Here is a 22,324-nt window from a genome sequence, read left to right as displayed (position 1 = left end):
TTTTTAAAGCGCCCCGTCCCGACGAGCTCGCGCGCAGAAGCGAACGCATACGTGAGTAGCGCCTGCATATGAAAACGGTGTTCAAACCACACAAGTGAGGTATCGCCGCGATCGTTAGAGCGAGAGCAATAATTCTAGCCCTAACTCAAAAAATGCAACCTATAGAATTTTTTAAACGTCGCCTGTCGAGATTTTTAAGAGTAAAAGTTTAACGCCATGCCACGAGCGGGTACAATTTGTAAGCGTGACATGTAGGGTATCATTTTACTCTGCGAAACATTATCTTTCACATTATATAAAAACATTGGGCCAAATTTATTGCCGTCTTATTTTTTTTATTCAAAAAAGTGAATTTTTTCCAAAAAAAGTGTGCTTGTAGGACCGCTGCGCAAATATGGTGTGACAAAAAGTATTGCAATAATCGCCATTTTATTCTCTAGGGTATTAGAAAAAAATATATATATATATAATGTTTGTGGGTTTTAAGTAATTTTCTAGCAAAAAAAACTTTTAGTCTTGTAAACACCAAATCTGAAAAACACCCAAAGTAGAGAAGTGGTTAAAAAATGCTCCCTCTCCTAACACCTAAAACTAACCTGTGTACATTTTTCTTATAATTTATATACCTACCCATTTTCAGCCCGTTCTAGTCTAGTCATGCAATTTTCTATGTCAGTAGCAGCTGCATGGGAATGGAGAGAGCAACCAACAAAACCAGGAGCGATGATGTCACCCAAAGGCTCCCATGGTTCAACTGTTGTCAGCACTCCCTCCTCTCCCCTGCAGGTGCCACAGACTGACAGTGAAGCTGGATCATGTGACCAGACTAAAAATAAGTAAGTATTTATATATGTTAGTATAGGGTATTTTTAAGACTAGTTAGGCTTTAGCTGGAATCTACTTTAAACGATAGTAGCGCCCATATTTCTCTAATGAATTTTTTTTTAATATTCTAATTAGGGTTGTCCCGATACCACTTTTTTAGGACCGAGTACAAGTACCGATACTTTTTTTCAAGTAGTCGCCGATACCGAATACCGATACTTTTTTTAAATGTGTCCCCAAATGCAGCCATGTCCCCCCCATATGCAGCCATGTCCCCCACATATGCAGCCATGTCCCTCTAGCCATGTCCCTCACATATGCAGCCATGTCCCTCACATATGCAGCCATGTCCCTCACATATGCAGCCATGTCCCTCTAGCCATGTCCCTCACATATGCAGCCATGTCCCTCACATATGCAGCAATGTCCCTCTAGCCATGTCCCTCACATATGCAGCAATGTCCCTCTAGCCATGTCCCTCGATGCGGCGGGGGCAGCGAAGGGGGGGGGGAAGTATTCTATTTAGGTATCGGGGGTATTTGCGCGAGTACGAGTACTCCCGCAAATACTCGGTATCGGTCCCGATACCGGTATCGGTATCTGGACAACCCTAATTCTAATAAGAAAAGCATCTAGGGTATGGTTTCACCAGCAATATCCTCCCTTAGCGGCTGGGTCTGTTACAATTATTTACGAGCTCCATAGTGGAGAAATTATGATAAGCTGACCAGAAGCAGCTAGAGGAGTAAATCACCAGAGGAACTTAAAGCGGAGTTCCGCCAATTTTCTTTATTTTAAAAGTCAGCAGCTACAAATATTGCAGCTGCTGACTTCTAAAATATGGACACTTACCTGTCCAGGGCACCCTCAATGTCCTCATGCCAAAGCCGACCCATCCTTCGGCTCCCAGGTGGAGGCGCCACCATCTTCAGTAAGAAATCAGGAAGTGAAGCCTTGTGGCTTCACAGCCTGTTTCCCTACTGCACATGTGCGAGTTGCGCTCTGCGTCCTCCCTGGTCCATGCTGTCTTCCGGGGGAGGAGATGGGACAGACATGGATCTATTGCTGGAAGTGGGAGCAAATACCCGATAGGTATCTGCTCCCCCTGAAAGGTGCCAAATGTGATACCGGGGGGGAACCATAAGTTCAATTTTTAAATGGAACTCCGCTTTAAATCTTCACAGAAGAGCCCTGGCTACCAATATGATTACACCCATCAACTGCACTAACCACACACCACCAAAATTTGGATTTAAGAGGCAGTAATATAAGCATTAAGTTTAATCCTTATATAGACCAGCTGAAGAATTTCAATAGCAAAATTAAAAAACAGTGGGGCTGTTTTTTAAATCTGTGTAAAAAGTGGAGCTCCTGTCTGCAGTCAATAAGGGGTTCATCTTTCAAATGAAAGAACCCGATTGGCTGTCATAAGTAACTACTTTTTTTGTATCAGTTTTTTTAAATTAACAAGCCTGTGTGCGCTTAGACCTGATGTCTTTTTATTGATGTGCTTTTACACAAAGTGGCCTCTAGTGGTCAGTCATGATTACTCATGTTTGAGGAGGTTTCAAGTCGGGTGCTACATCAAGTGCTTGAGAAGTGAATTAGGTGTCAGAACTAAGTGGATCCTCTAAAAGAATATTGTACACCAGTGTAAGGCAACCAACTTCCCTCTAATTGTTCAGCATAGTAAAGACATGCCCTTATAACTTAAGGGGATTTAAAGGAAAATTGCAATCCCTGATTAGATCAAGGTTCACCTTTACATTTGAATGGAATGCAGGCATCACCCCCTCCCACGAATCAAAGCAAACACTAAGGCTGTGTCGCTTTCCAGCAAAATACAGCCATTCCCATACATGTTATGGCTGGACTGCAATACCAGATTTCACCAGCAGCTGGTACTGCAGGTAAAAGGAATCAGTGCAGCGCTATACTTTGGATAAGAAGGAGAAGGCTACCTCATTTGGAAAGCTTAGTTACGGTTTTCCTAGAAATCCCCTATAACAGTTGGAAGGCCACTGGCTGTCTGACACACATCTCCCCACACATGGAGGTGTTCATTCTAGGAGCTCTTGCACCGCGCTCCTATTAGAATTTGGTTCTGTTCTTCTACAGCTACACTTCACAGGGCCTTAAACTTTTCCTGGTTCTGCTGTTCAAAGAACTTTTTCCCAAACTCATAGAAGCTAATCATGATGGCGCAGGCTGGGGCGACCTTGATGACTCGCGGCATGAACCCTGCAGAGAGAAGAAATGGGATATGTAAGGCGCGGGAGTGGTGGGGCGAGAAACTCGGCTCACCATGAGGCGGTAAGAAATGTCACCTGCAAAGAGGCCGCGGGTTCCAGACTCTGCACGGATTCGGCGCATGGCTCCCCATGTGGAAGATGATCCCTTCTGTTTCGATGAACCTGGAAGAAAATACATCAGATTTCAGTGACTGTATTTGATGTGCCACATAGTTCCGCTGTTTAACCATCAATCACTGGATGTTTGAATTATATTTTGCATTTCCTTTCAGAGTAAGTTCTATTTAGCTGCACTCATCACCCTCCATCTTTATGAGGGGTTGAGACATTCTGATGGCATTTCTGCACGAACGTTGTTATAATTCGTATGTGTATTATGCTTGATCTACACTCATTAAAAATGAAGAGTAAATACATCAGATTTCATTCAAATTTAAAATGACTGACTGAAAAATATATATTTTTTTTTATTGCAAGCCGTTTATGTTTATGTGATCTAATTGTGCAACAGCTGCTTTTATATTCAAGTCAATAGCTACTGATTGAAATGAGTCTGTTGTTGGGGATTCCTTGTTCAGAGCTGCTCAGTTATGACATGCTGAGAATGATGCACCAGAGTGGAAATACAAGTCTTCTCATAAGTGGAGGTCAGGATGAAGAATACTTGGTTTTTACATAAAACTGCAGTGTTTTTTATGAGAATGACATTAGGGTTATATTAGTTAGCTGTTAGTGTACCACTAGATGGAGCTGAAGGCAACATGAGATAGAATGCTCCTATCGACCACTACCAAGTTGGTCTCTCGTCTTCCCTTTATTGGTGGCCAGGAACCAAATTAACTAAACACCCTGGGCTAGATTCAGATTACGCGGATCTAAAGATCCGCTAATCTATCTGATTTACGATCCGCCGGCGCAAGTTTGAGAGGCTAGTGCAGTATTCAGAAAGCACTTACCTCGAAACTTGCGCCGGCGGCTCGTAACTCCCCCGGCGGAATTCAAATTCCGCGGCTAGGGGGAGTGTAGTATTTAAATCAGGCGCGTCCCCGCGCGGATTTAAATGCGCATGCACCGTTCGTGAATTTTCCCGGCGTGCATTGCTCCCAATGACGTCGCTAGGACGTCATTGGTTTCGGCGTGAACGTAAATTACGTCCATCCGTATTCGCAAACGACGTAAAAATTCAAAACTCAGCGCGGGAACGACGGCCATACTTAACATTGGATACGCCGCATATAGCAGGGGTAAGTATACGCCGGAAAAAGCCTAACGCAAACGACGTAAAAAAAAAAAAAAAACGGCGGGCGTTCGTTTCTGAATCGGCGGAAATCGGAATTTGCATATTCGTCGCGTAAAAAACCGAAGCACCACCTAGCGGCCGGCGGGAGATTGCAGCCTAAGATCCGACGGTGTAAGTCACTTACACCTGTCGGATCTAAGGGAGATCTATGCGTAACTGATTCTTATGGCCATCAGCAAAACAGCTAAATGCAAATGACTTTTTGGATCAGAATGTAGGAATGTGCCAAAATCTCCTACTGTACAGGCTATCATTGAATTTATGGTAGTCCACCTTCCTTATACAGTTCACATCAGCTACCATGATTATGACCATTTTACTGTTGCATGGAGGCCTTATGAGAATATATATATATATATATATATATATATATATATATATATATATATATATATATAGATATATATATATATATATTAGAGAGACAGACACACACACACTGTATTTATTGGCGTATAACACTCACTTTTTTACCCTGAAAATTGAGGGTAAACTGTGCCTGCGTGTTATACGCAGGGGGCTGTTGATTTTTTTTTTCATGAGACTGCCCTCATAAAGTTAGGGTGTGTGTTATACACCGATAAATACTATATATATATATATATATATATATATATATATATATATATATATATATATATATATATATATATATATTTTTCAACCATACCATAAGTCTAATCTTTCTTATTGGTCATAGACCCTGTCCATTACATAAATAACCAACAGGGAAGCTTTGGCGCATGCGAGGTCCAGACTTGACCTTTAAAAAAATAAAGGCTAGACCGATCAGATCCACCTGTCAGTTTTTTAGGAGGACCTGATAGGGCCATCCATTGCCCTCTATGGAACGGAAGATGTCAACAGACATGTGTTTGTTGACACCTGCCGACATGCGATCTGATCTTGTCCGCTAAAAAACAGACGGATTGGGGGGGGGGGGGGGGGGGGGGGGATCTATTCCCCATCCATCGAACGGATCAGATAGCATTCAAATATAAATGGAGAGCCAGTCCATTTACATCCAACTGCCCATAGAGAAGAGTGAGCTGCGTCTGTTTCCCGCTGAGCAGGTGCACAACAACAGAGTCCACCCCATGAGGAAAGTGGCCTAGGGGTTCTGAATATGTCAATGATATATTTACATATGCTGCATTTATGTATCCTTCTCGCTTTCCAGCACTTTACCTATGTCCATGTTCCCCAGTTCAATCTGTCTGTGCGTCTTCACTACGTCAAACGGCAGAGTTAAAATGGCTGCCACCTAGAACAAAGCAACATGGGGAAGGTTTATGTAAACACAGAGATAAATGAAGCAAAAAAATGGGTTACATCATAGCAAATAACAAAATAAAGAAGATGATATGGGGTGTAAATAAAGGAAAAAAAAACCATGGATGAAGCAGTGTATTGTGGGGGAGGGACAAGGACTTACAGCTCCAGAAACTGCTCCTGATGTAAAGCTGATCAGAAACGGCATCTCTGCGGCTCCCCACGACTTACCAAGCTGCTTCTTCACAAGCTCGTAATTAAACCAGTACAGTGCTGTAGAGGCATAAGCAACACAAGGATTTATTAGGATTAAAATAAAAACGTTCTAATTGTATAAGGCGGCAGGATACAGCCAATAGATGCTTCAATAACAAACAAGCTTAGAAAACCTACAGCTGGACCCCAGGCAGATATAAACGTACACAAACGAATGCAGCTCTGTATTTATTTATATAACCCCAACATTTTTTTTTTTTTTATATATGGAAGCAGTGCAGTTACATGAATCTGGTTTGGTTGGTTTATTATTATGCATTGCACTCTAATAAACATCTGCGCTCAAAATGTAGAGGGAGATGCAGCAGCCAATCAGGTATGCTGCAGTTTAACCTCTTGCCGAACGCATATATGTGGCCTCTAGGTGAGTGGGCCTTCACGCCGAGCAGCCACATATATACAGCCTTGTGCAAACATGAAACTGTGCTGAGAGTTCACGCACTGCTCGCTCCTGGTACAGTCACTGGTGGGCACCCGGAAAGCTCCCGATGCAAACTTGCGATCGGGAGCTTTGCGATCATGTGACCACTGTGAGAACCAATCACAGCGGCAATATCACCCAAATGACCAACTCAACTCTTAAGGGGCGGGAGGGGTCGGATTGAAGGAGCCACAAGCTGAGAGAAGAAGAGAGCAGAGTGACAGAGATAAGCTCATCAATGTGTTGCTTCTCCTTTCACTGTCCAGTTACAGGCTAAGAAAGGTGGGACCTATAAATGAGAGTAAAACTGTGGCAAGGAAGAAAAAAAAAAAAAACAGGTCTCTTTCTTTGCCAGACAGGGCTGTGTTGTGCAGAAGAGTTTTATACATTTCAGGGCTGGATGGACAGAAATATAAATCCATTGACTGGTAAAGCACCACCCATATGTGCATTTAGCAGTTTTGAATTGTCTAAAACTGCAACTAGCACCCAGCTGGCACCACATGTATACTACCCCACACTGAATATTAGGCACCTGGGTGCCCAGTATCCTGAGAATGTTCAGTACAGAATGATTTCTACTGACATTTACCATACCTGAGAAGGGCACATCTCGCAGCACTGTAGGGCCCCATCCTTTCCACAGCGACAGCCAGCCGCTCTGAGATACAGCAGATCGCAGACAGGCTCCTAACTCGACGTACGACAGCTGGCGGGACTGCATTTTAGTACGAATCAGCTCCAGAGGACTGATGACTGTCACTGCGCCCACTAACAGGGAAGAACCAGAGAAATTATAAACTGCAATCAAAAATCGACACCAAGTACATCAACATTTGTGCAGCAACACTTACATCGAGAAATGGCTCCAGCGATGAGAGGAATGTGACTGCCACTGTACCCAACACCATAATACAGAAAGTCCCTCAGCTGATCGTAGCAGGTGAAATAGATAATGGTTGCTGGTACAGCCATCACCCTGTGGGGGGAAGACAGAGAGGTGGTCACCATGGTGGGGATTACCTATTGGATACAGCTAAAGCACAGAAAACAATTGATAAACATCCTTTACCAGATGATAGCAGTAACAAATAGCTAGTTACTGTAACAAAAAATCCTTTATAAAAATTGGATTCAAACATGTCCGACGCCCACACCAAACCAGCAACACATGAAGAATAAAATATATAATTTAATTGGCTGCAAAGGCACCAGCTCAAAAGGTCTGCAGGCTCTGGAGTCACACAGAAAACATCCTGAGTATTCTCAGAGATACACCTTACACATGTACAGCCTGAAAACCATCCAATCAGAAAGGTCCAACAATAGCATAGTCAGCTGCAGATGGGCCTTTCATTAAAGTGATTTGAGTTTGGGAACAAAATGGCAGGACCTTCGCCTCAGCCCCCCATCCTGGAACTGTACACCATAGTGGTGCACAGAAAATTAAGCTGCAGGGTGGATAAAAAAACAATCAATGGAGGATTTAAAAATAAATTGGAATAATAATAAAAAATAAAAAAATAATAATAATAATTTTTTGATTCAAAATATGTTTGCTATGTTGGGGCCACAATGCAGACCCCAACATAGCAAACATGGAGCGGGACAGTGCCTCGGACCTCCGATCAGTATGGTCCTTGAACGCAGGGGTCCCTTCTATAGGGAGAGTGGTCACCTTATTTAATCAGGCAACCGGGGGGTCCACTACCGGAGGAGAAGCCCATTTCTTCAAGAGGCTCTCCTCAAAAGGGGTACCGAACCACCAAGCGTTGAGAAACTACAAAGAGCTTCTGCGGCTTCTCCCATTCCTTATCAATGAACTTGTCAAAGAAGAGCACATAAGGAAAAACCTTCACAGAAACGGTCTGATTTGTGGGACCCAAAAAAGACCTAGCCCACAGAGGATGCCTCAGCTGCACTATCCAGCTTAAGGGTGTCTCTCACAGCACTGATAAGCGCACTGACAAATGCCCTGTCATGTACTGACCCAAGTGAGGAGTCTTCCTTACGAGGTCCTGGTCCACATCTTCAGATAACAGAGAACCTGGGAGCTGAGCAGCAGCCAGGTCCTGGTCCGAGTCAGAGCATTCCCCAGGGGATGGTGGGGGCGCTTTTAACCCCTCCCTTACGCCCGCACGCCGCTTCCACCCTGGCAACAAATGTTTCCAGGACTGCCGACAAAGTGTCTATGGGCACCACAGGAGCACCAGCTGCCACCTCTGGCATGTTTGGGGAAGAAGAACCAGATACTGACTCCATCCAGACAGCTCTCAGGGACCTATTCAGACCCGAATAAAAGCCCACCCTCCTGCTGAGCTGACCGGTGGGGTTACCCAGGGGACTCACCAACCACAGGAGGAGACTGTTCAGCCCCGCTGCCCGCCCTCAGTAAACAGTGTGTGTGAGAGGGTAAAGCTGTGAGGTAAACCGTGAGGAGACCTGTGCTGCGCACCGTAGCAGCCAGTACTAGAGGCCAGAAACCACATCCAAGATGGCCGCCGGACACCTCAAAAAGAGCAGGACACGGCCACAGTAAAATGGCTGACCACAATAGCAAGCTGCGCCATAGCGCGGCCACAGCAAAATGGCGGCCAATGGAATTTCCTAATGTAAACAAGAAGGCTACAAAAAATGGCGGCGAAACGCAACAACAAGGATGAGAAGGCCCAATGGGGCCCTCCAGTGGCAAAAACACCCCACAGAAAAGAATGCAGGCTAAGACACCCCACAGTCCCCTGGTGAGGAGCCCCCTCCACGGGACCACCCCGGCAGCAGCAATAGCATTGCAGTAGAGGGAAACATGACAGAGGCAAGGGAGGATAGGAGGACCCCCCGAACCCCAGGAATGCTCAGCCGTACCGACCGGCCGAGGCAGGAAGGACTGTACTTACCCATCCATGCGAGGACCTATTGATACATTCCTGACAGGCATACAACCGCGTTGGAGTAGCTGCCGGCCCGGTCCACTGTGAGTGAGACAACACCACAGCTCAGTCATATGTGGACCCTGGAGCCAAAGCTCACCGGCCACCTCAGGAGTCATGGGGTATGTCGTGGCAGACCTAGCCCCTTAGCAATGGTGTGCTCATGCTCGCTGGCCGGACTGGGGAGACTACAAGGATCTATATATCCAGCCCGTCTCTCATCTGACAGTTGATAGAAGAGTCTCAAAGAATAAAAGAAACATTTCCTCAGGGTGCTGGGCCCAAAAGGGAGCTATACGTCCTCCTTTGCTAGGCAGAAAAAAAACTGAGGCTGCATGCTGCAGGGAGGAGGGCTATGTCCGGAGGGACCGCCTCCTGGGCAGAGCTGTTCAACTCTGTTAGAGTAACATGTATTTAATTATCTAACATGTTTCTGCCTAGTCCTCTCCTGTGAACAGGAACATAACCCACTTGTCAAGATTTAATGAGCTGTGTCCGTCCATTGACGATAAGAGAAATGTGATTTGCGTCATTGTGTTTGAAGAATTACCGGCAATAAACCTCTTGTTACCAACAGATCAATATGAATAAAAAACAACACAACCACCGCTCTCTACAAAGAGATTAAAAAAATAGATCTTGTTTTATTCTTCTGTGACAAATGTAATTTTCATTCTGCAATCAGGACAGCACAACCCTCTACACTCTCTGGATAATAAACACATTTAGGCCTGGTTCACACCAGTGCGATGTGAGAACCCTGCGAAACCACTGCGGGTTTCCGCATCGCACCCGACTCGCACAGCAGTTCACGCTGCCATATGTAAACTGCTGGGGAGTTTCATACAACAGTAACAACACCCCCATTTCAGCTTGCATATCTCACTGCGAACTGACAGTTCGGACATGAATTGGATTGCATAGGTGTGAACACTCATGCAATCCGATTCTGGTGCGGACCAAAAAAAGGTTCCTGTGCGTGTTTGCAGTGCGATATCAGCCATACTGCTGAAATCGCATTGCACAAACATTGCATGCGATTTGCACTGCAGTGCGAATCACATGCGACCTCGCACAACGCACCAGTGTGAACCCAGCCTTAAGCAGAAATTCTGCTCTAGGACAATTCAAGGCTGACACAACCAAAAATAGTATTGTAGCTCTGGGTGGACAATGGACATCACCCCCTGGGCTTTTAATTAATTATATATATATATATATATATATATATATATATATATATATATATATATATATATATATATATATATATATATATATATATATATATATATATATATATATATATATATATATATATATATATATATATATATATAATATTATTGGGTGGCAGCTTGTGTCTCTGCATACTTTCACAAGGCCATCCATGACCATGGCATTCTCTTACAGTCAGTCTGTTTCCTGTATGCAATATAGAATCCTCAAGGTGAATAGGAAACCTTTATTATGCAGTGTACCTTTACATGGTTTTGGTTAGGACTAAATAAAAAAAAAAAATGGAATGAACTGTGTTAACCCGCTAAAGCAAAACCGTTCCAAAGTATCCGATTGCCTCATAGAAAAAAATCTATTAATGTTCCTGATCTATGACTCTGGATAAAAGATTAACAGCCAGCTTATCAGTACCAACCCTTATATAACTCAGATTTTTAGTTTGTACGCATTCTGAGTTGCTGAATTAAAAAAAAAAAAAAAAAAAAAAATCTTGGCTGGTTCCTGCTGAACTGGTTGAGATTCAAACCGTCTATGGCCGGCTTAAGTATGAACAGCTGGATAGGAGGGGAGTGAAATGACCTTACCACTTCACCTTGCATGACCAGAGAAAAAGGTTGCTTCAGGGGCTTCAATAAGCCAAATTAAAGCTTGAAAAGTACTACTAGTGATGTTGTTCAGACCGGCATTTACAAGGAAAGATTTAAGAAAAATGCCTGTGTGTACTGGGACTAAAAGTTGCAGTAATATGCAATCTGTTTTTCTATCAATACTATAATATATAACGCCCCACCTTGAAACCCTATACTTACAGTGTTGGGGGGAGGCCACTCCAAAGCGATTTTAACCCCTCATGGCGTGTGATCTTCACAAAGGCATCCTGGAGGTAAAAAAAAAAAAAAAAAAAAATTTAAGAAATTAAAACACCTTAAAAATAAGACCTCAGGATGCAATAAAATTAAATAAATAAAAACTACTACTAAAGTGGTTCTAAAGCCTCAAGTTATTTTTGTACCTTCATGCATAGACTTCATGCATAAACCTTCTCTGCTGCAGGATCCCCCAGCCCCCCTTATTCTTACCTCAGTCGTATCCGATTGTGTCTCCCACTCCTGTGACGAGGGAGCGGAGGGGTGGGGCCGAGTCCCGCTGCCTGTGTCACTGGGCACAGCAGCGGGGCTTTGGAGCGAGCCCGTACAAGTGCCCCCATGGGAATTGGTTTCCTATTGCGGGCCCCAGCAAGAGAGTGGAAGAGCGCTGTTGGTGGGACCAGAGAAGAGGAGTCAAGACTGGGATGCCATTAAATTTCATGTGTGTTTGTAAAGGCAGGCGTCTCAATACTTTTCACAATATACTGTATATTGAACACTATATGTGTGGCCCTTTGGTGACGTCAGGGGCCGCATTTGAGGCCCCTCTTTAGCTCAAAAGTCAACAACCACAGCTTTAAAATGCCTACAAAGAGTAAGACATTGACTGTAAGCTTTTAGCTCACTATTCAATTTTTCTGCCTACGTTCAGTTTAAACTTCAGCTGGGCTTTAAAGTGGTTGTAAACCTCAGATTTTGAGTGTTACCTAAAGATAAGCCTAGAATAAAAGCTTACCTATAGGTAGTGCAAATATCTCCTAAAAAGTGCGCCGTTTAGGTGATATTTACTTTGTAGTGCGCCGATGTCATCGGCGCATGCACTGTGAAGAAACGGACCTCTGTGCAGTTTCCCCACTTGCAAGTGCCGCGTCTAACGGCTCCCGTGCGAATGCCTCTCACTGGCCAGAGCCGGAGTCTGCGGCCCCGGAAGGAAGAGGGGCCAAGACGGATGTGGCCACCTTCGGGGACATTGCATGCTTCGTTTGTAGGTATTGAGTGCCCCCTCTGAGACCTGCATTACAAGGGGGCACCTGTGTGGGCGCGCTCCCGAGTCCTGCTGCGTCCATTGACAAAGACAACAGGACTCGGCCCCCGCCGCCCGGCTCTCGTATCATTGGATTTCATTTGCAGGTAAGTGGCACATAATGGGCTTGTACGAGATGCATACTAGCCCATTATGCTTTTACTTTGCAGGGAACAGAGAGGAAGTAAAGCTGCATATATAAAAAAAAAAACTCCAAGACCAAAGGGCCCGAGCAAGCTACGAGTAAGCACCACATGATGTGAAACATGTCAGCCACCTTTTTCCTTTTGACTGCATCGCTTTGGTTGTTTTTTGGATTTTATTTGTATTATAAAGACATCGTTTTAAGGAGTGCGGCAGTCCAGGACCTTTTTCTATCCCACAGGGAGCCAGGTCCTTCTCCTATGCTAGGCAGAAAAGAAAAAAAACTAAACTGCTGAGTGCAGGGAGAGGGGTTGTACCTAGAGGGACCGCCTCCTGGGCGGTACTGTACAGTTTAAAGTTGTATTAACACATTAACAATGTTTCTTCCTAGTCCTCTCCTGATAGAAGGCCAATACTCTACTGTCAAGAATAAGCTGCTGTGTCCGTCCATGAACACAAGAGAAATACCATTTGCAGAGCAATGGCTATTTAAATTGCAGGAATTCACACAATGGTTTCAGCTTGCCTCAAGCAGTGCAGACTGCAACAAAGCAGAGAACATGTGCGGACGAGCCGGTATATCTGCACATTCCTGTCTAGGTCTGCATTCACAACCCCCCCCGTGACCCCTTTTGCACTTACCAAGGTTCCATTGAAGTATGTGGGTGCGCGGTACCAAGTGCTGCAAGCTGTGGCATGCTGGCACACAAACAGATGGTCCATGAGTCCATTACAATACAGGAAGCAGCGCCCTGTGGGGGGATGACAGAGGAAAAGATAAGAGGATGAAATCTACAAACCTTGGTACTTAAAGGTAGATAAGGAGATTAGGAAAGCCATGAGTGAGCAGGCAAGTGGTCAGTGTTAGAAAAACAATAAGATTAGTGTACAGACGGAAGCTTTTCAGGCAGTTTTAGTTTGGGGGGGGGGGGGGGGGGGGGGGGGCGGGGTGGGCATAGTGTCAAGCAGGCTCGCGAGCATAGCAATAAACAGTGGGCCTCATATAGAAATAAAGGTCCGGCCCAAAAACACCCGGACTTCAATTGTAAATCTAATGCAGGCTGAAGAATCCACCTGGTTTATATGTGCAACTCTTTCCTTTTCCTCCAAGGATTTATATAACAGGCCCATTCTGTCAGTGAGCGCACATAACCACGTACAGGGAATAATTATTACCGGGGAAAGACAACAAGAAAAAACTAATTAGACTACAAGATAAAGCAGGACAGAGACTGCGAATACAGAGTAACCACAGCGACCAGGGCTAAAGCTTCAATCCAGGCACATACAAAACACGCAAATAATCTGTATTTATTAAGGGGCTGTACATACCCTGTTTCCCCAAAAATAAGACCTACCCTGAAAATAAGACCGAGCGTTATTTTATAGGAGGGCTGCAATATAAGCCCTACCCAGAAAATAAGCCCTAGTTAAAAATGCTTGTAAAATCCTATAATCCACTCTATTACAGTAGTATATGATGTACAATGTTTGTGTTTCTGTAATATAATTGTGGGGAAGAGAGCTCCGGCGGGTCACAGAAGCGCAGAATGGCGCTATAACAAATGTATTTGGCACAATTATATTACAGGAACACGCACATTGTACATTATATACTACTGTAATAGAGTGGATTATAGGATTTTACAATCATTTTAACTCAGATCACACTGGGGATTCCTGGCAGGCAGGGAGGGAGAGGGGGAGAGAAGACAGCACATTACGTGGTAAGACCTACCCCGAAAATAAGCCCTACTGTGTCTTTTGTTGGCATAATTAATATAAGACCCAGGCTTATTTTCGGGGAAACACGGGTAGTAACAGTAGTAGGTGAGGTCGAAAAAAGGCACAAGTCCATCCTATGTGTGTGATTATATGTCAGTAAAGATAAAAAAATAATTTAAATAACAAACATGGTATAGTTACATCCTCTGTGCAAGGGTTTTGCACAGTGGCCCCAATCCTCCTCTTCTGAGTACCCCCAGCAGCACTCCTAGCTCCTCTCTGCATCGAGCCCCCCCTCGGAGACCCGCATTCCAAGGGGAAACCCAAGCGGACGCGCTCACAAGTCCTGCTGCGTCCATTGACGCAGCAGCAGGACTCAGCCCCCGCCACCCAGGTCTCGTGTCATTGGATTTGGTTGACAGCAGCAGGAGCCAATGGCTCCTGCTGCTATCAATCTATCCAATGAGGACCCAAGACAGTGGCTGGAGCTGCTGCGCTCGTTCTTGTTGCTGGAAAGATCGGGTTCAGGTAAGTATTACGGGGGCTGCTGCACTACAGATGGTCTTTTAACCTTCATGCATAGAATGCATAAAGGTGAAAAACCTTGAACGTTTACAACCCCTTCAATAGATCATCAACTACTCGCCGACCTTTCCTGACACTTTTTGTTTACATGTTTAAATCAATATTTTTTGCTAGGAAATTACTTGGAACCCAAAATATAGGTATTATACATTTTTCAGCACAGAGCCTAGGAAAATGGCGTTCTTCGGAATTTTTTATGTCACGTGGTATTTGCGCAGCGGCTTTTTAAAAAAGAGATTTTTAATACAGCTTACCTGTAAAATCTTTTTCTTGGAGTACATCACGGGACACAGAGCGGCATTCATTACTATATGGGTTATATGGAGTACCTTCAGGTGTAGACACTGGCAATCTCAAACAGGAAATGCCCCTCCCTATATAACCCCCTCCCATAGGAGGAGTACCTCAGTTTTGTAGCAAGCAGTATGCCTCCCAAAATGGTCCTCAAAAAAGAGGGGTGGGAGCTCTGTGTCCCGTGATGTACTCCAAGAAAAAGATTTTACAGGTAAGCTGTATTAAAAATCTCTTTTTCTTTATCGTACATCACGGGACACAGAGCGGCATTCATTACTATATGGGATGTCCCAAAGCAATGCTTACAATGAGGGGAGGGAGAACATCTCCAAGACAAAAGGATTTAATTTAGAGATATACTCAAATCATAATAAATCCAACTTAGTTGAGAAAAATAATTTTAAATTTTAAATTTAACTCAAAAAAGAGGAGCCCCCGGAATCCGAGGGTCTCAAACTGCAGCCTGCAGCACTGCCTGCCCGAAGGCAGTATCAGTATTCCTTCTTACGTCCAACTTGTAGAATTTTGTAAACGTGTGGACAGAAGACCAGGTTGCCGCCTTTCAAACTTGAGCCATAGAGATCTGGTGGTGTGCTGCCCAGGAGGCGCCCATGGCTCTAGTAGAATGAGCCTTTAATGATACTGGAGGAGGCAACCCTTTCAAGCCGTAGGCCTGAGTGATTAATTGCTTAATCCACCTAGAAATGGTGGACTTTGCAGCTGCCTGCCCCTTCTTGGGCCCATCCGGTAGAATGAACAGCACATCTGTTTTCCGGATCTTCTTTGTAGCTTTAAGATAGGCCTTCATGGCCCTGACAATATCCAAGGTATGCAGCAACCCTTCCTTTCTGGAAGTAGGTTTAGGGAAGAAGGATGGTAATACCAAATCCTGGTTCAAATGAAAACTGGATATGACCTTCGGTAGGAAGGAAGGATGAGGGCGGAGAACGACCCTGTCCTTATAAAAAACAAGATATGGTTCCTTACAGGATAAGGCCGCTAGCTCCGAAACTCTTCTTGCGGAAACTATGGCAACCAAAAATACTAACTTCCTTGTCAGTAGAACCAAAGGAATTTCAGCCAACGGCTCAAACGGTTGTTTCTGTAAACTTGACAGAACAAGATTTAAATCCCACGGACAAAGCGGGGATTTAACTGGAGGTCTAATACGTAAGACCCCTTGAAGGAAGGTCTTAACCAGCGAGTGGGTGGCCAGCGGCCGCTGAAACCACACTGACAGAGCAGAAATCTGTCCTTTGATTGTGCTTAATGCCAATCCTTTATCCACTCCTAGCTGGAGAAAACTTAATACTCTATCGATGGTAAATTTGCGAGAAAGCCATTGCTTGGACTCACACCAGCCTACATAGGCCTTCCAGACCCTGTAATAAATCACCCTAGAGACCGGTTTCCTGGCTCTGATTAGGGTAGAGACTACTTTCTGAGACAGACCTCTACCCCTGAGAATCAGGGATTCAGCTTCCAGGCCGTCAAATTTAGATGCCGTAAGGCAGGGTGGAGGATCGGACCTTGCGATAGCAGGTCTGGCCGTAGAGGAAGAGTCCAAGGGTCTCCCACTACCATCTTTAGGATGAGTGAGTACCATGCCCTTCTGGGCCATGCTGGAGCTACCAGGATGACTGGTATGTGTTCCACCCGGATCCTGCGCAGCAGGCGGGGTAGTAACTGGAGCGGGGGAAACGCATAAAGAAGTTTGAACTGATGCCAAGGGCAAACCAACGCATCGGTTCCGCAGGCCATCGGATCCCTTGAGCGGGATATGAACCTGTCTAGTTTCTTGTTGAGTCTCGATGCCATGATATCCACGTCCGGCACTCCCCATCTTTGGCAGAGTGCTTGAAAGACTTGTGGATGCAGAGACCATTCCCCCGGCCATAGAGTCTGGCGGCTTAAGAAGTCCGCCTGAAAGTTGTCCACTCCTGGAATGAATATTGCCGATATGCAGGGCACATGCGCCTCTGCCCATAGGAGAATCAAGCTCACCTCTCTCTGAGCGGCTTGACTCCTGGTTCCCCCTTGGTGATTTATGTATGCCACGGCCGTGGCATTGTCTGATTGAATTCTCACCGGGAACCCCTGCAATTTTGACGTCCAAGCCCTGAGGGCTAGTCGAGCAGCTCTGAGCTCCAAGATGTTGATGGGCAACTGCTTCTCTGGCTTTGCCCAAGTACCTTGGCGAGTGCAACCATCCAAAATTGCTCCCCAGCCCGTCAGGCTGGCATCTGTGGTCACTATCTTCCAAGCCACTGGGCTGAAAGACTTCCCCTTCAGTAGATTCTGAGGGTCTAACCACCAACACAGACTTTGTCGGACTCTTGATAAGAGCGGCAACGGGATATCCAAGGCCTGTGGCCTTCTGCTCCATGCTGACAGGATGGCTGCCTGTAGGATGCGAGTGCTTAGAACCAGTAGGATTAATTCCTTGATGGCTTTTACCTTCCTCAGAGGTAGGAACACTCCTTGTTGTTCTGTGTCTAATCTCATGCCGAGATATTCCAACTGCCTTGTGGGCTGGAAAGCTGACTTTTCTCGATTTAGGACCCAGCCGAACCTCTCGAGGTATTGGACCGTGAGGGCCACTGCTCGCTCCAAGCCGGGAGACGAGTGGTCTATGACTAGGAGGTCGTCCAGGTATGCTAGGATCGTGACCCCTTGGATCCTTAGCTTGGCTAGGATCGGAGCTAGGACCTTCGTGAACACCCGGGGGGCCGTAGCCAACCCGAAGGGAAGCGCCACGAATTGGAAGTGACACGAAGCCACCATGAAGCGTAGATATCTTTGATGTGGCTGATAAATTGGAACATGAAGGTAGGCATCCTTTATGTCTATGGACGCCATGAAGTCGTCCTTCTGGAGTGTGGCAGCTGCTGACCGCACGGATTCCATCCGAAATGAGCGGATCTTTAGATATGCATTTACCATCTTTAGGTCCAAAATTGGCCTGACATCTCCATTGGATTTTGGGATGATGAATAGGTTGGAGTAGAAACCCAGCCCCTGTTCCAGGACTGGTACCTCTACTATTACTTCCTGGGAAAGTAGATGATCTAATGCCGATCTTAATGCGGCTCCCTTTTCCGGATCGTTTGGAATCCTCGACTTCTGGAAATGAGGAGGAGGAAACCTTAGGAAATCTAAATTTGTAGCCTGTGGCCACGGAAGACCGTACCCACTCGTCGGGAATGCTGGCTTCCCAAATCTCTGAAAAGAGTCGCAGCCTTCCCCCCACCTTCGTGGGTGGGGGTGCCCCTTCATAAGGTTGGCTTGGGGGCTGGTTTTGCTGGTTTGCGAAACCACTGCCTTTTGCCTCTAATAGCCTGTCCTTGTGATTTGCTGTTGAAGCCGAAGTTTGCTTTTGCAGGAGGCCGTCGATACTGCTTGGCATTAGAGGGCCCCTGCCCAGGGGAATACTGTCGTTTAAACGCAGGCCCCTGAACCTTCTTATTAGTTGGCAAGAGAGTACTCTTGCCGTTTGAAATGGTCTGAATGTATTTATCTAGGTCTTCTCCGAAGAGTCGTCCTCCATGGAAGGGGAACCCTACCAGGAGCTTCTTGCATGGGGGCTCAGCCTCCCAGCTTTTTAACCATAAGAGTCTTCTCATATGGATAAGGGATAACGATAAACGTGACGCTTGCTGGATAGAATCCTTGATTGCGTCTACCGTAAAACATATGGCCTTAGGGACATCCGAAAATTCTTCTGCCTGCTGGGCAGGAATAAGTTTAAGCATCTGCTTAAATTGATCCGATAATGCTTGAGCGACCCCAATCGCAGCCACAGCTGGCTGTACTACTGCCCCTGCAGTAGTGAAGGAGTTCTTAAGTAGTGCTTCCAAGCGCTTATCAACTGGATCCTTGAACACCTGTATGTTTTCTACAGGGCATGTTAACGATTTGTTAACACATGAGATGGCTGCGTCCACTGCAGGAGTAGCCCATCTTTTGGAAAATTTTTCTTCCATAGGATATAGGACAGAGAACTTCTTAGGTGGTAAGAAGATCTTATCTGGCTTGTTCCAATCTTGGAACAAAACTCCCTCTAATAGAGGATGGATCGGAAACACAGCATTGCTTTGAGGCGCCCTCAGTGAGCCCAAAGCTGAAACCGTCGATACCTGGAGATCTGGTACTGGCAAGTTGAATGCCCTATGGACCAAGTCCGACAATCCTTGAATCCACCAGCTCTCCCTCAGGGAGACTGCCCCAGACTCCTCTGTATCCGGATCCTCGATCCCTGAACCTACTTGGTCCTTGTCCAAGAGGTCGTCCAATTCCCCTGAGGAAAGGACCTCCTCTTCTGAGGGTCCGCGCTCGGGCGACGGAGATCTATTCCGCTTACTGCCCCGCATAGCTGCGGCTATCATTTTACCCATGCTTTTCTGCATCTCTTTTAAAGAGGTGAGTAATACCTCCTCCGTGACCATCTTAGGGTTGGACTGACCCGCGTCAGCTCCAGCCCCAGATCCCGATGGCCCCAAGGCTCCCTGTGGGGAAAGCAGCGGCATAGCTTTGTCCGAGACCTCAGACTCTCTGGGGGAATCCCCACCTCTTGTACCCTTGTTTTTTGATGCCATGGTACAATACCGAGGTACACCTGCTACTTATTGGTACCTGGGACTTATAAATAGTTAAATGCCCAAACACCTGTTTGGGGGATAAAAAAATGCTTCCTCTCCCCTAGATGACACTTTTTTTTTTTTTTTTTTTTTTTCAAAAAAAAATCTTTTTTTTTTTTTTTTTTTTCAAATCTAGGAAAGAAAAAACATTCTGTCCCCCTGAGTAGTATTGCAAGAAAAACTATGAGATGGAAAAGAAACAGCCTATTCCTAGGCTTGAAAACAGTCTTTCTGAAGACTGCAATATTCTTTCTGGCCACTGTGTGTCCTCGGCGCCCCGTGCTTGCCGTTCTGGTCTTTCCTCCTCAGTTCCAAAGTATTGAATGAGCTATATGGAACAAACAAGGAAGGGCCGCCCCTTCCTTAAGCCACTGACCCGCCCTTCCCCCCCAGCAATCTCAAACAGGAAATGCCCCTCCCGACAGGGTGGGGTGGGGGTTGGGAGGAAGGGACCTCTCTGCTCCAGCAAACTGCAGCCTGCAGCCTGGAACCATGAGGAGGTCAGCGTTTTGCCTGCTTTGCAGGCCGTGAGGAGGAAGACTGAATGGAGCATCGCCTGGAGGCTTGCAGGTAAGCACAGCTCTCTGACACACACATATACTTTTATATCACACAGGCCCCACTCAATGCTTTTCCAACACTACAAGGGAGGTCACATCTTATGGGGAATAATACATATAGAGCCATCCTATCTTTATGATATGTGACTAGTTTGCCAGATGCAGTGCATAACTTTAGGCATGTCCCCTGTGACCCCCCAGAAAAAACCTGCTAAGAACCAAGTTCCGCAAGTTTTCCCCTCACTTACCTGCTCCATGCCGCAGGACTTTGCCAAGCAAGAGGCCCAATCTTCCCCCATCTCGGTGGGGATGTCTAGACCTTCAGGCCCTGGGTTCCTATGAAGGATCCACTGTCCTGGGCCCATATAGCACTCTGGCAACAGAAACATTAGGCACCCAAAGGTTTCTAAGTTCTGGGCCCAGGGTCCAGCTCTCTAAAAAGAAAAGCATTATGGGCTATACCCCAAGGGTTTGGGGTCCGGTTACTGACCACTTTAGCGCTGAGGCTTTTTTGGACAGAACCGGTTAGCTCACCTAATCCCAAGGATGTGGAGGCAAGCTAAACCATGACTAACACCTAAGACACTGGCGGAAAAAACTGAGGTACTCCTCCTATGGGAGGGGGTTATATAGGGAGGGGCATTTCCTGTTTGAGATTGCCAGTGTCTACACCTGAAGGTACTCCATATAACCCATATAGTAATGAATGCCGCTCTGTGTCCCGTGATGTACGATAAAGAAATGTTATTTTATGGAAAAAAAATATTATACAAAAACACAATATATGCCCACATTTTCTTTCTAAAAACATAAAAAAGACGATGTTATGCTGAGTAAATAGATACCCAACATGTCACGCTTGCAATGGCGACAAACGAAGGTATTTAACCACTTCAGCCCCGGACCATATCGCTGGTTAAAGACCTGGCCACTTTTTTGCGATTCGGCACTGCGTCGCTTTAACTGACAATTGTGCAGTCGTGCGACATGGCTCCCAAACAAAATTGATGTCCTTTTCCCCCCCCACAAATTGTCCTTATTTCTTCTGAGAAATCTTCACTTCCTGTTCTTCTGTCTGTAACTCCACACAGTAATCTGAGGCTTTCTCTCTGGTGTGGAGTGTCGTGCTCGCCCCCTCCCTTGGACTACAGGAAAGTCAGGACGCCCACTAACACACAGCTCCTTTCTCTATCTGCAACGTAGAGAGCGTCCTGACTCTCCTGTAGTCGAAGGGAGGGGGCGAGCACGACACTCCACACCAGGGAGAAAGCCTCGCATTACTGTGTGGAGTTAGACAGAAGAACAGGAAGTGAGGATTTCTCAGAAGAAATAAGGACATTTAAAAGCAAAATGGAAGGATGAGGTAAGTGAAGGAGGACTGCACTAAGGTAAAGGAAGCTATTTAGGGAAAAAAAAGAAAATTGTACCTTTACAACCCTTTTAATCTGAAATATATGACAGGAGCAAATGCCACTTTGATCATTGAGGACAATCCCCCCTCAGGATGTTCTGATGATACAGCCACATAATAAACAGGCCAGTGACAATGTGTATACATTGATAAGCACAGACCTCTCTCTATGTCACAGTGCAGTTGGGAAGTGAGGACAACATGTGGACACACTGCAACATTTATAAACAGTAAAGCACAAGAGCAGCAATTTTCCCACAGGAACCAATCAGAATCCTTATAACATTTTTTTCCAGAACCGGTCTGAGAATGAAAGATGAAACCTGATTGGTTGCTATAGGCGGCAGGCTACTCATCCCCATGACAAATACACCATCGTCTGAGGCAAGTGGCAACATAGGAACACACCACATTGCCCCAGTTTCTTATTATGCTATGAGAAGTGAGCGGGCCAACCTGTACTCACATTTGGGTTGGCGCAAGGGGGGTGCCCAGGGAAGAGACTTTACAGACATTACTGCAACACAAGAGGGAAAAAATTGGGAGTAAGAACATAAATATGATAG

At 45.5% G+C, this 22,324-nt stretch overlaps 1 protein-coding gene across 2 annotated transcripts in view; it reads right to left on the bottom strand.

Moving 5' to 3' along the window:
* Nucleotides 1-2,286: 2,286 nt before the first annotated feature.
* Nucleotides 2,287-22,324, bottom strand: part of SLC25A39 (solute carrier family 25 member 39) — a 33,871-nt gene continuing 13,833 nt past the window's right edge. Inside the window, exons 5-13 of one of the 2 annotated variants that reach the window (XM_040330530.1) lie at nucleotides 22,225-22,275; nucleotides 13,189-13,298; nucleotides 11,322-11,389; nucleotides 7,201-7,325; nucleotides 6,944-7,117; nucleotides 5,813-5,922; nucleotides 5,566-5,641; nucleotides 3,153-3,239; nucleotides 2,287-3,066 (exon numbers count right to left, since the gene is read on the bottom strand). In XM_040330530.1, coding sequence (XP_040186464.1) covers nucleotides 2,951-3,066; nucleotides 3,153-3,239; nucleotides 5,566-5,641; nucleotides 5,813-5,922; nucleotides 6,944-7,117; nucleotides 7,201-7,325; nucleotides 11,322-11,389; nucleotides 13,189-13,298; nucleotides 22,225-22,275 — 917 coding nt within the window. In that variant the 3' untranslated portion in view covers nucleotides 2,287-2,950. The remainder of the gene's footprint in view (nucleotides 3,067-3,152; nucleotides 3,240-5,565; nucleotides 5,642-5,812; nucleotides 5,923-6,943; nucleotides 7,118-7,200; nucleotides 7,326-11,321; nucleotides 11,390-13,188; nucleotides 13,299-22,224; nucleotides 22,276-22,324) is intronic. The other variant, XM_040330532.1, reaches the window with a different exon arrangement.

The sequence above is a fragment of the Rana temporaria genome, chromosome 12, assembly GCF_905171775.1.
Source record: "Rana temporaria chromosome 12, aRanTem1.1, whole genome shotgun sequence".
Taxonomy (NCBI): domain Eukaryota; kingdom Metazoa; phylum Chordata; class Amphibia; order Anura; family Ranidae; genus Rana; species Rana temporaria.
This window is presented reverse-complemented; position numbering and strand designations above follow the sequence as displayed.